Consider the following 12998-nt stretch of genomic DNA (forward strand, 5'->3'; position numbering starts at 1 on the left):
TAAACGTATAAAATTAGAGTGACGGGAGATGTATCTAACTATCTTGTGTACTTTGAATAGTATATTCAAAATTTACTTTTATAATTTTATAGCGTGATATATAGACATGTCCTCAAAAAAGCATAAAATTAAACAGCGAAATATAGCAACCTGTGAATTTTACGGGTCATAAAACTAGTTTGAGGGTTAATAGTGTACATTAACGATTTTTTTGATGCATAAGAAATCAAATAAAAAACATACAAAAATGGAAAATATTACTCCATATTAGCTAATATATACAGAGTACTCATTATTTGTTTCTTTGTTCACTAATATTTTCAGTTTGACTCGTAATCTTTGCTCTACGTGAAGGTGTCGACGTTTGCTTTGTGTATATGCGATGTTGTATTGGGTAAGATTACACAATTGTCCTTATATTATACGCTTCAATAATGATGAATCAACACACACAAAAAAAAAAAAAAGAAAAAAAAAGGTATTTTTAAGGAGTTGTTTAGTTGTATATCAATAGTTGTAATTTATGAAAATACTTTTATGATATGGTGTCTTATAGTGAGACTCGACTCGCATAATTTGTGTATATCATGTATTTTTATTAAAACTACATGCGGCGAGGCTAGTGAGCTGATTATTGCTTGAACTATAGGAGGGTCAAAATGCAGTTTATTTAGAAAGAAAAAATAATACTAGGAAAAGATATTTTTAGTTTTTTATTTATTTAAAAGTTTAGGCAAACAAGAAGAGTTTAGAATAATCTGAAGGTTAGATCATTTTGTAAATATTTGGTCTATTGTATAAATTTGTACATAAGAATGAGCATTTAGGTGTATTTGTAGAAGTACTGTTAACTTTTCCCTTTGTTGGTAAAAATTATTGGTAAAAATTGGTTCATTGTATATAATCTTTTTTTTTTTGGCAGCCGATCAAAAAAGTTTACAAGTTAGAGTGACCCATAGCGCTTTTTGCAAGACTCTCTTATTAAGTCCCCTAGGTAGAAAACTAATATTTATGCAATGAAAGGTAGATGCAAGACGAGAGAGATCCTCCAGAATTCCAGTAATATGATGCTGCCTTTTTTCGAATCCTGCAATTTGACAAACCAGTTGAAGACAATCAAGAAAAAAGCGCCCGTGAAGCAAGCCTTCATCAAAAGCTCACTCCATAACCATTTTAACCCCCAAGCTTTCCGCTTGGAGCAGGGATTCAGCCAAAAATCTTTTCCGTCCTTCATAAAAAGTAATCCCCTCGGTAGAGCTGACCGTCCATCCCACCGCAGCGTCATAAGATGAAGACCAACTCGCATCCAACTTAACACTTACCATTTGCCATGACCCATGATCACCAACCAAATAAAAGGGTTTACCCCTCCGTATCAACTGTTTACCTTCCTCATTCTCCATATCTGAAGCCTGGTTAATCTCCCCCTTTACTCTGGCGCTCAGCTCAGCGCTCAAGGCGGTTGCCACTGTTTGTGACCAAAGCCTAAAGAAGACATTTGGGGTAAAGGTATTACCTCGAAAAATAATATTGTTTCGGAGAGTCCAAATGCTCCAGATAGTTGCTAAGAATTGTAAAATTCGTGAATCTCCTTCCTCGAGTTTTCCAAGATACAGAATCCAGTTAATAATCCATCCATCAAGTGCCACAGTCAAAACTTGATCAGCATTAATTCCAAGTGTAGTTCCAGCCCAAATCCTATTTGTGACATAACAATCTCTAAAGAGATGTTCTAGAGATTCCACCTCTTTTGTAGAGCATAAAAAGCATGTATCCACCCCTGACAATTTTCTTCTTGCAAACTCCTCCCCCACTGGCAGGGATTTCGCCAAAATCTTCCATAATAAAACTTTCCACGCATTCGGACCAGGTAGCCGCCATAGATTTCGTTTACAAAAAAGTTTACTACTCACACTCATTCTTGAGATCGCCCTCCCAGCCCCTTTGTCCTCCATATACCTTTCAAACCCACTAGCATACCCACTCTTTACCGTATAGTCACCAGTACTTGTTAATAGCCAGTAGATTCTATCCTCCTTCTGCGATGTACTAAACGGCATAGCCAGTATTTTATTTATCCATTCATCTTTAAAAATTAATCTTATCATTGCTTCATTCCACCCTCCCTGATTGAAACATAAGTCCTTAACGCGCAGATCCTTCAGACATGCCAGCTCCGGGGCTAACAAAACATCCTTCGGTTCCGGATACTCACCTCCCACCCATTTTGTAGTCCAAACATTTAGATTCGAATCACACCCAGGTTTCCAACCTACATTTTCCATTATAAGAGTCAATCCATGTACGATGCTTCGCTCCCCCCAAGATCGGTTACCACGTTTCTTCACTGTTTGGCCATCATTAAACAACTCCGACCCAAATTTTTTTTGTCTGAATAGACCACCAAAATAGGAACCATCATTTGTGACTATGCGCCATGCGTTTTTTCCCAGAAGTTCCTGATTCAAACATTCAATATTCCTTAGTCCAAGACCTCCCGCCCCCTTTGGAAGACTGAGAACATTCTTACTACACCAATGGATAGTTCTACCCACCTTACAGCCCGCCCACCAAAAATGTGCCAGAAGTGAGTTAATCTTCCTGGCAACACTTACCGGTAACTTGAATACCGATAGAAAGTAATTGGAGAGATTTGATAAGACAGACGAAATTAGGGTAAGCCTACCCGCAGGAGATAAGAAAATCCCATTCCATGATGATATGCGTCGCGTGACATTCTCAATGAGCCCCCGAAAAATTCTTGTTTTGAGTTTTGAAATTCAGTAGGTAACCCAAGATACTTGCCAATCCCATGTTCTTGGTAATTTTAAGCGTAGCCAGACAATGCCTTGCTTTTCCTAAGGTTGTGCTCGGACTGAAGAAAATACCAGATTTATCTTCATTTAGCACCTGACCTGAAGCCCGACAATAATCATCCAGAATTAACTTTAATTGTCGTGCCGAGTCACCTTTATCCTGGAGAAAGAAGACTGAATCATCAGCGAAAAAGAGGTGTGTCAGTGGTGACACCCCTCGACATAACTTAATCCCTCTGATCCTACCCACTTGGTGGGCATGTTCCACATTGTATGACAATACCTCCATACAAAGGATAAATAGATAAGGTGACAATGGATCTCCTTGTCGAAGCCCACAGGATGGCCTGAATTGCTGAAGCGGGGATCCATTAAGCAGGACTTCATAGGTAACAGAATTTACACACCCCATAATGAGCTTAATAGTCTTATCAGGGAAACCAAATTTTTTAAGGACCGCCTGTAAAAAATCCCATCTAACCCTATCATACGCTTTGCTCATGTCAGCTTTAAAGGCAAACCTTCCATATCTTCCCTTTTTATACGAGTTAATATTATATATAGCCTCATGAGCAATCAAAATATTATCACTAATATGCCGACCCTGAATGAAAGCGTTTTGAGATTGTCCCACAAGATATCCCATAATTTTCCTTAACCTATTCGCGATACACTTGGTAACAATTCTCATGAACACGTTACACAAGCTAATAGGGCAGTAGTCTTGCACTCTTTCCGGATTATCACACTTTGGGATTAAGGCAATAAAAGTACGGTTTACCTCTCGGAGTAGCACACCAGAATTCAGAATAGAAAGAACCGCCTTTGTGAAATCGCTTTTTATAAAGTGCCAACATTTGTGATAGAAAATAGCGGGGATACCATCCGGTCCGGGAGATTTGTAAGCCCCCATTTGAAAAACCGCCCGCCTCACCTCTTTTGTCGTAAACGGTTTCTCCAATCTTAAAAAATCCCCTTCCGATACCCGAGGTTGGATATGTTATAATAAATCCTCAAAGTGATGCAGCGTCCTTTCCTCTTGATCAGGTGAAGGTGGGTTATACAAATTCATAAAAACCTTTTGAAATTCACCACTCACTTGATCAACGTCGTAAATCCACCGACCCTCCTCAGTCTTGACTCCCAGAATGAAATTCCTACCAGCCCTTCCTTTAACCCAATTAAAGAAAAATTTGGTACAAGTATCACCATCAACCATCCATTTGAGTTTAGCTCGTTGCTTCCAATATATAGCCGCAGCCATAGCAAACTCCCGCACTTCCTCATTCACCCGAGTGTATAATTCATCATTTCCAGTCATAGTGGCCAGTTCAATACCTTCTTCGAGGCGTTTATAAAAATCCTCCCATTTCCCTTCCCATTCCCGTTTCTTGTCCAGCGACCACTTTTTAACCCTTTGACGAACCCGGCTCAATTTTCGCATAACACAAAAAGCAGGGGATCCAATATCCTTACCTCGCCAAGTTTCCTTAATCACTTATATACACTCAAGATGTTCCAAAGCCCATGCATCCACTTTGTAAGGTTTTTTTGACGTATTTTTTGTAAGATTTAAATCCAACTCAATGGGTGCATGGTCCGAGATTTGAATCGGGTAATGTTTAATGCCCGTATCAGGGAAGTAGGAAAACCAATTCTTTGAGCTCAGTCCCATGTCAATTCGTTCATAAACCCTTCTCTTTCCCTTTCGATTATTACACCAAGTAAAGCGTGGTCCTTTGAAAGGAATATCCAACAATTCGTTTTTTAGGTGCCAACTATTGAATTCAAATGCACCTTGGATCGAATTCGTATTAGCACTAAGTTTATCACACACATAATCCACTTGATTAAAATCCCCCACAATAATATAAGGATACTCCAAACTTGTTATTTGTTCCTCTAGTTCTAACAAAACAGCCCGGCGTAAATTTGTAATTGGTTCCCCATAGAAAAGCACAAGATGTATGCAGTCACAAAGTGACATGCATAGTGGGTTGTCATTGAGTCATTGTGAAGAGACTCAATTTGATTAAGTTAAATGTTGATAATGCCTTAAGACAAATTAATCTCATTGTTATTTAATTGTGCGCCTTTTAAGTTTTAACCATGTAACATGAAGCTCCAATTGTCAATTCAATGTTATCAAGAATGTCATCATGAAAATCAAAGATGAAGATTGTCATTACTGCTAAAATCATGTGTTGTAAGGAGATCTTTAAATCGAATTTACGTTTAGGTGCAAAAACAACAGTTCAGTCAACTGTTAATTAAGGCTCGTCTTTGAAAGAAATATTTCGAAATTATTTGAATCTTTGTTAAAATGCTTTTAATTATCACAAATGATTTTTGGAAATGTTTTGAAGTCTTTTGAAGAAAATAAAGCTTTCAATGTCTTGCTAAGGAGTTTGCTTGCACAATAAAACACTTTCTATAAATGGGTTGTTTGCTTTTTTACATTTATGGAAATGTTTATGGTTCCCATAAACACAACCATTTATGGTTGTTTCTTGATGAAAAACCCAATCTATTTGTGTGTGTGTGCACAATCTGATTTCTTGCATTCTTAGGCACCGATTTCTTGAGGAAGAATACTCGGTTGCTTGGAGAAGATTTCGGTTGTCTTGTGCATGTTACCCAAGCAAATTACTTACAATATTTTAATCACTTGTGCTTATGAGTATAAGATATTTTAATGTGTAAAGTATACTACTTGGACATTATAAATAGCTTGCTTAATTCATTTTCACAAGTGTGCAATAACGAGTTTAAAACTGAAAAAGACTTAAGCTTTCAATCGAGTAAATTAACTTTGCAAAACCGTCTTTCACTTCAAATCATTAAGTCATTTTGCAAGTTTGTTTATTAATCTTTGAGTCTTTTATTGAGTTATTGTATTGCACCTAGTCGTTTAGTCGTGTTCAAGGATCCCGTGTTTTGTACTTAAACTTTATCTCCTCCGTTTAATTGAGTGAACAACATTGAGATAAGTGGAGTCTTGTAACAACCGGGTAGAACCAAACCAAAGTCTTAGGATAGAGTTATCCTTAAGCTAGGAGTCTTTCGGCGGAGTAGCCCAAAGCAAAAGCCGTGTTGCGGATCGGAGTAGCTTTAAGCACGGAGTCTTTCGGCGGAGTAGCCCAAAGGAAAAGTCTTGGAAGAGGAGTAGCTTTTAAGCATTATCAAGGATCCCGTGTTTTGTACTTAAACTTTATCTCCTCCGTTTAATTGAGTGAACAACATTGAGATAAGTGGAGTCTTGTAACAACCGGGTAGAACCAAACCAAAGTCTTAGGATAGAGTTATCCTTAAGCACGGAGTCTTTCGGCGGAGTAGCCCAAAGCAAAAGCCTTATTGCGGATCGGAGTAGCTTTAAGCACAGAGTCTTTCGGGAGTAGTCCAAAGCAAAAGTCTTGGAACTGGAATAGCTTTTAAGAATTATCAACTGGAGTAGATTGGGGAGTTGTTTTATTATTCGGGGTGGTCTTAGTTTGTATGAGTTTACTTCTGAGACGTTTAATAAAATAGCGCTGGACGTAGGTTGCGGAGTAGTGACCGAACCAGTTTTAAAAACATCGTTTGTCGTGTTTATTTCGTTTTATTTTCGCTGCACTCTATACTCACGTTTATATCTTCAGAATCAACAGTTGAGTACACTGTAATTTCTACTTGCTGAATCGTTGTTGATTACTTTTAACTCTGTAGTTCTAAGTATCAACTTCTCCTTTCATCTAAGCATTGTTTAAAGTGTTTAAGAGTTTTAAAAGAAGTTTTCATTAAGCTTAAATTTTAAATAGACACCTAATTCACCCCCTCCCCCTCTTAGGTGCTCTCGCCCGTGACTCTTCAATTGGTATCAGAGCCTTGTACTCTTGATAACTGGTTAATTACCAGAGAGTTGATCCTATAGTCATGGACGGGAAACATACTAAGTACCTTATCTTCAAAGGGGATAACTATTCCCGGTGGAAGCACCGTATGGAATACTACGTCAAAAGTACGGATTATGAGTGTTGGGCTATTATTTAAAAGGGTCCCCTTGCTATAACAATTACTGACTCTGATGAGAATAGCGCCCTAAAAAGTGAGGAAAGTTATATCGAGGCTGACTATCGTAAAGTCGAGAAAAATTCTAAAGCCATGTCCATTCTTCAATATGGCATCGGTGATCAAGATATCATTCGCATCTCCGGATGTACCTCAGCCAAAGAGATTTGGGACACCTTAAGCTTAGCTTATGAGGGAACGTCTCAAGTCAAGAAGCATTGTATTGACCTTCTCATGCAACAATATGAGATGTTCAATATGATGAAAGATGAGTCAATCAATTGTCTTTCTTCTCGCTTTTCTAGTATTGTCAATGAACTTAAGAGTCTAGGTAGAGAGTTCGAATCCGAGAATATAGTCCGAAAGATCCTTCGTAGCCTAAGTGATAAATGGAAACCGAAGGTGACGGCTATTGAGGAGGCTAAAGATCTGTATAAATTGTCCTTCAGTGAGCTAATGGGCTCACTCATGGCACACGAGTTAAGTCTCGCAAAGCGCTCGGGTGATAGTTCCAAAGCTAGAGGTTTCGCTCTCAAATGAACCTCAAGTGATGAGGAAGATGATGGAGATGACGAACAAGCCATGTACTCACGTAACATGGCGGATATGATCAATAGTCACAATCCTAAGAAGTTCAACAATTCTAATAGAAAACGTTTTTAAAAGAAGAGATCTTATTCCACGGTGGCTTATTTCAAATGCGGTGAGAAATGTCACCTTATCAAAGATTGCCCCAAGTGGAATGAGTTCAAATCTAGAAAAAAACGAGATTTTGCAAAGAAAGATTTTAAGCATAAAGCCATGTCTGCAATTTGGGGTGTATCTGATTCCGATGAGGATGAAGTCCTTGAGGAAGAATTAGATGTCAAAGTTTGTATGACAACTCGTCTTGATCTTGACGGACCCAAGTCTTCAAAGAAAGAATCTGCACTCTGTCTTATGGCTCATTCTGATTACTCCAGCAATGACTCCGACACCGAGGTAATTAATCTCAAGAACAAGGTGATAACTCTTTCTAAAGATAAGCTTTGTTTGATGTTTGATGACGTACTTGACAAGAGTCTAGCTAAAAATGATATGCCCTATGACTTGCAAACTCAAATTGAGGAAATTGCCGAAGAAAATGTTGGTCTTAGAGAGTGTCTAGAGGAGATAAAAGAAAGTAACATCATTCCATCACTCAGAAAAGAAATTAAGAAATTGAGAAAAGAAAACCTTGTTCTCACGAATATTGCTAGCTCGTCAAAAGCAACAGTTGCCTCAACTGTTGTCTCTGATGTTGAAAAAGAAAACGAGTCTTTAATTATTTAAGTTGATATGTTGACTAAAGAACGAGACTCATTGCTAGCAGACCTTACCTCGTGTCAAAATGATAATAAGCAACTTGAAAAAATTGCTATGTTGCTTAGTGATGAATGTAGTCATGCTAAATCCGCTTTTGACAAAGTAGGCAAACTAAATCTTGACCATCTTGCTAAAATTGAAACATCGACCAAAGAGTTGCATGATGCAAAAGAGTTTTACAGGAAATGGGAAGGTAGCCAAAAGATTTTAGACTCCCTCATAAATCAGTCCCTAAAATCTGAAGAGAAAGCTGGACTTGGTTTTAAAGGCAACAGTTCAGTGAACTGTAACTTTCAAAACCAGGAACCAAGCAAGACTGATTTTCTAAGGACAAAATATGCAGGCCTTCCATAGTATATTGTTTGCAACTTTTTTGGTAAGACCGCTCATGAATTTAAAGGTTGTCCTAACAGATTAAACGACTTAATCAAGAACATCAAGGTTGCTAAAAAGGTGTGGATTCGCAAAGATATGATTAACAATGCAACTCACAAAAAGGGATCCAAATTCGTTTGGATTCCTAAACTAACCTCTTGATTTCTTATAGGCATTAGTGAAAGGCAGCAGCAATTGGTACTTGGACAGTGGATGTTCACGTCATATGACGGGAAGTAGAAACCAATTTATCTCACTAGAAGCCTACAATGGTGGCACCGTGACGTTTGGTGACAATAAGAAAGGTGAAATTATTGAAATCGGCAAGGTTGGTAAGTCATCGTCACAATGTGTCGACAAAGTGTTGCTTGTCAAAGGTTTGAAGCATAATCTCCTTAGCATATCTCAATTGTGTGATAATGGTAATATCGTTGAATTTTATGCTAGTGAATGTCGTGTCTTAGATGGTAATACAAGAGAAGTTGTTCTAGAAGGAAAACGTGTTAAAGATGTTTATTTGACTAATCTTTTTGCATTGTCTAGTCGTACCATGTCTTGTATGAGTGCTTTGAAAAAGAACGACCCATGGCTTTGGCATAATAAATTAGGTCACGTAAATGTTAGAACAATGAACACCCTTAAGCGACTTGACTTAGTCGACGGCATTCCTAACATAAAATTTGACTTTAATAGCTTGTGTGATGATTGTGCTAAGGGAAAACAAGTAAGAGGCTCCTTTAAATCCAAAAAGTTCGTTAGTACATCTAAACCTCTTGAGTTACTTCATATTAATCTATGTGGTCCTATGCGTGTTAGAAGTAAAGGAGGTAGTCGTTTCTTATGTGTGACTGTTGACGATTTTACACGATTTGTTTGGCTTCTCTACTTCAGTTCTCAAGATGAAGTATTTGATGAATTTTTAATTTGGTTGAAAAAGGTCCAAAACAAGTTTGATAAAAAGCTCATTTCTTTGAGATCCGACCATGGAACCGAATTTGAAAATTCTTCATTTATTATTTATTGTGATGAGCATGGTATTAGCCATAACTTTTCCGCGCATGCTACACATCAACAAAACGGGGTTGTAGAGCATATGAACCGTACACTTGAAAACATGGCTAGGACTATGATCATTAGTAGTAAGTTGTCAAATAATTTTTGGGCCGAAGCCGTCAACACATCATGTCACATTTATAACCGTGTTATGATCCGAAAAATGCTTAACAAAACACCCTACGAGTTGCTTAAAGGAAGAAAGCCTAATTTATCCTATTTAAAATGCTTCGTAAGCAAATGTTTTGTTCAGAACAATGGAAAGGATAATTTGGGTAAATTCGATGCTCGTAGTGATGAGGCCGTATTTGTCAGTTATTCGGATCGTAGTAAGGCTTATAAAGTGTATAATAAACGAACCATGAAAATGGAGGAAAGTGTGCATGTCATATTTGATGATTCTTGTCTTTTTCATTCTAATACACATGAAGAGGATGATGAAGATGATGAGGACTATGAGCTTGGAATGATCCGACATGACATAGATGATGTACACGAGGAGAACGAACAAGAGGAGCAGAATCAACAGTCGGATCAACTGTTGATTGAAGGAACTGGCCAAGAGACAGGGGGAACAGAACCACTTGAACCACAAAATGAGGCTATGACATCCAGGGGGAATGAGGGTACACTTGAACAAAATGAACAAACAGAAATAAACCCTCAATTAAAAAATGAACCAGAACCAACAGTTGAGTTAACTGTTGAGTCAGAACCCCAAGAAGCCTCACAATCCTTAATCGTACCAAAGAAGTGGAAACACCAAAAATCTCACCACCTTTCTAACTTGACCAGTGACTTGAATTCGGGAAAGAAAACAAGGTTGTCCCTCAATGATTTCTTTGCATTTCATGCGTTCCTCTCACAAATTGAACCGACAAACATCACCATGGCACTTGAAAATCACCAAATGGGTCTTTCGCAATAAGCTAGATGATTCGGGCAATATTGTAAGGAATAAAGCTAGACTAGTGGTGCAAGGGTTTAAATAACAAGAAGGTATTCATTATAATGAAACCTTCACACCAGTAGCTAGGCTTGAAGCCATACGTATGCTAATAGCTTTTGCAGCTCATAAAGGCATCAAACTTTTTCAAATGGATGTCAAAACAGCTTTTCTAAATGGTTATTTAGAAGAGGAAGTCTTTGTGGAGCAACCACCGGGTTTTATGAACAATGAATTTCCAAACCATGTTTTTAAATTGGACAAGGCGCTTTATGGTTTAAAACAGGCTCCAAGAGCTTGGTATGATCGCTTGTCAAAATTTCTTTTGGAAAATGGTTTTGTGCGTGGATCGGTTGATAAGACATTGTTCATAAAGTCACAGTGTGGTGAACTGTTGATTGTACAGATTTATGTCGATGACATAATATTTGGTGCAACGAATGAACTCCTTTATTTGTACTTTTCAGAACTAATAAAATCTGAGTTTGAGATGAGTATGATGGGAGAACTAGGGTTCTTCCTTGGGCTTCAAATCAAGCAAACTCAAGATGGTGTGATGATTCATCAACAAAAGTACATAAAGGAGATGCTATGTAAGTTGGGTATGACTAATTCTAAACCTTTCTCTACACCTATGGTTTCGTCCACCAAGCTTGACAAAGATGAGAATGGTAAGAAAGTTGATGAAACGATGTATCGAAGTATGATTGGTTCACTACTTTATTTAACCGCTAGTCGTCCGGATATTTTATATAGTGTATGTCTATGTGCTCGTTTCCAAGCTAGTCCTAGAGAATCGCATTTCATTGCCGTAAAACTTATTCTTAGGTACTTGGTTGAAACGTCTAATTTGTATCTTTTGTATCCCTAACATTGTCCTTTTGAGCTTTTAGGATACTCGGATGCGGATTATGCCGGAAGGGTTGTTGATCGAAAGAGTACATCCGGGATGGCTACTTTCTTAGGTCCGTGTTTGATCTCATGGGCGTCTAAGAAATAAAATACTGTTTCTCTTTCCACCGCCGAAAGCGACTACGTAAGTGCCGCATTGTGTTGTGCGCAAGTTTTTTGGGTTCGACAACAACTAAGGGATTATGGTATTATTTTTGATTCAACTCCTATCTTTTTTGATAATACTAGTGCCATTAAAATTTCAAAAAACCCTATACAACACTCAAGGACTGAGCATATTGACATAAGACATCATTTTTTGCGTGATCATGTGGAAAAAGGTCAAATTCGTCTTAAATTTTATAGAACGGAAAATCAAATAGCTGACATTTTTACAAAATCGCTTGAAAGAGAACAATTCGTAAAATTTCGGTTGAAAATTGGTTTGTTGGATTCTGCGTAACATTTTATAACGACTTGCCCTCAATGATTGACTAGAGTAGATGTTTACATGTTTTTATAAGTGATTATGTGTTAATTTTACTCAATGAATTAAATGCTTAATTTGTATGTAAATCCAATGGGTACAGATATTGTTGACATGGAGCCACTCAATTACCATCAAACCATCATATCTCACTTTCCCCATTACCCATGTATAGAGCCGCCTAAACCCACAAAACCGGCTACACACCCTTCCTCTCAACCAATCAAATAAAAAGCAAAAATACTATTCACCCACCTCATTTACTACATGTATATTTTTCAACTATTAAATGATGACCTCCCTTCTCACTTTTAAAATATTCAAAAAACTACATCTTCCCCAAATATTCTCCAAAACCGTCAAAAGCCTACCCCTCCCAACCGTTACTTTTACCTTCACTATAAAAGTCATGCCTCCAAAATCAAGTAAACCTAAAACTTTGAAGGAAATCCGAGACTCTTACAAACCGAAAGCTTCATCGGTTGAACCACAAATCGAAATTCTTGGTTTCAAATCTGTCCAAAATCAAAAACCACCAAAGAAACCTAGAGTCTTTGTACCAAACATCCCAATGACAAGAAGGAAATCAATTGCAAATCGTCCTAAAACAACGTCCGAAGCTATGAGATTCTCAAGTCGGGTTTTCAATCAAAAATTCGACTTGAATATACCGCATGCAACTGAAACCAAGGGTGAAGAAGGAAGCTCACGGGTTGTTGATGATGGTACTCCAATCATTCAAGAAGTTGAGGAAGTTGATGTTGGTAAGGAAAATGAAAAAGAAAAGGAGATTGTTGGTGAGGATGTTGGGATTGAAGGAGAGAAAAACGATGAGGGAAAGAAAGATGAAGAAGAAGGAGATAAAAATGAGAAAAGCATGGAAAAAGAAAAAAGAAAAGAGTGTTGAAAAATCAATTGAAAAAAAAGAGGAAAAGAAAAGAGTGTTGGGAAATCGGTTGAGAAGAGTAATGGGAAATCGAAATCGAAAGAGAGTGTGGGTAGTGATGAGATGTTGAAGGATATGGTTGGTAATAAAAGG

The 12998-nt window shown here is 37.7% G+C and overlaps 1 protein-coding gene across 1 annotated transcript; it reads right to left on the minus strand.

The window, feature by feature from the left end:
* Positions 1-1157: 1157 nt before the first annotated feature.
* LOC141629294 (uncharacterized) lies at positions 1158-3729 on the minus strand. The gene is made up of 2 exons (XM_074442318.1): positions 2802-3729; positions 1158-2272 (listed from the first exon to the last, which is right to left on the minus strand). The coding sequence occupies exons 1-2, from the start codon at positions 3727-3729 to the stop codon at positions 1158-1160; spliced, it is 2043 nt and encodes a 680-aa protein (XP_074298419.1).
* Between the last annotated feature and the right edge of the window lie 9269 nt (positions 3730-12998).

The sequence above is a fragment of the Silene latifolia genome, chromosome Y (assembly GCF_048544455.1).
Source record: "Silene latifolia isolate original U9 population chromosome Y, ASM4854445v1, whole genome shotgun sequence".
Taxonomy (NCBI): Eukaryota; Viridiplantae; Streptophyta; class Magnoliopsida; order Caryophyllales; family Caryophyllaceae; genus Silene; species Silene latifolia.

Excerpts from the sequence above, each read along its gene's own strand:
- LOC141629294 (XM_074442318.1), bottom strand. The coding sequence starts at position 3,729 with ATGGGGGCTTACAAATCTCCCGGACCGGATGGTATCCCCGCTATTTTC. Across the intron at positions 2,273-2,801 it reads CAAGAACATGGGATTGGCAA|GTTGGAAACCTGGGTGTGAT; the intron begins GTATCTTGGGTT and ends TGGAAAATGTAG.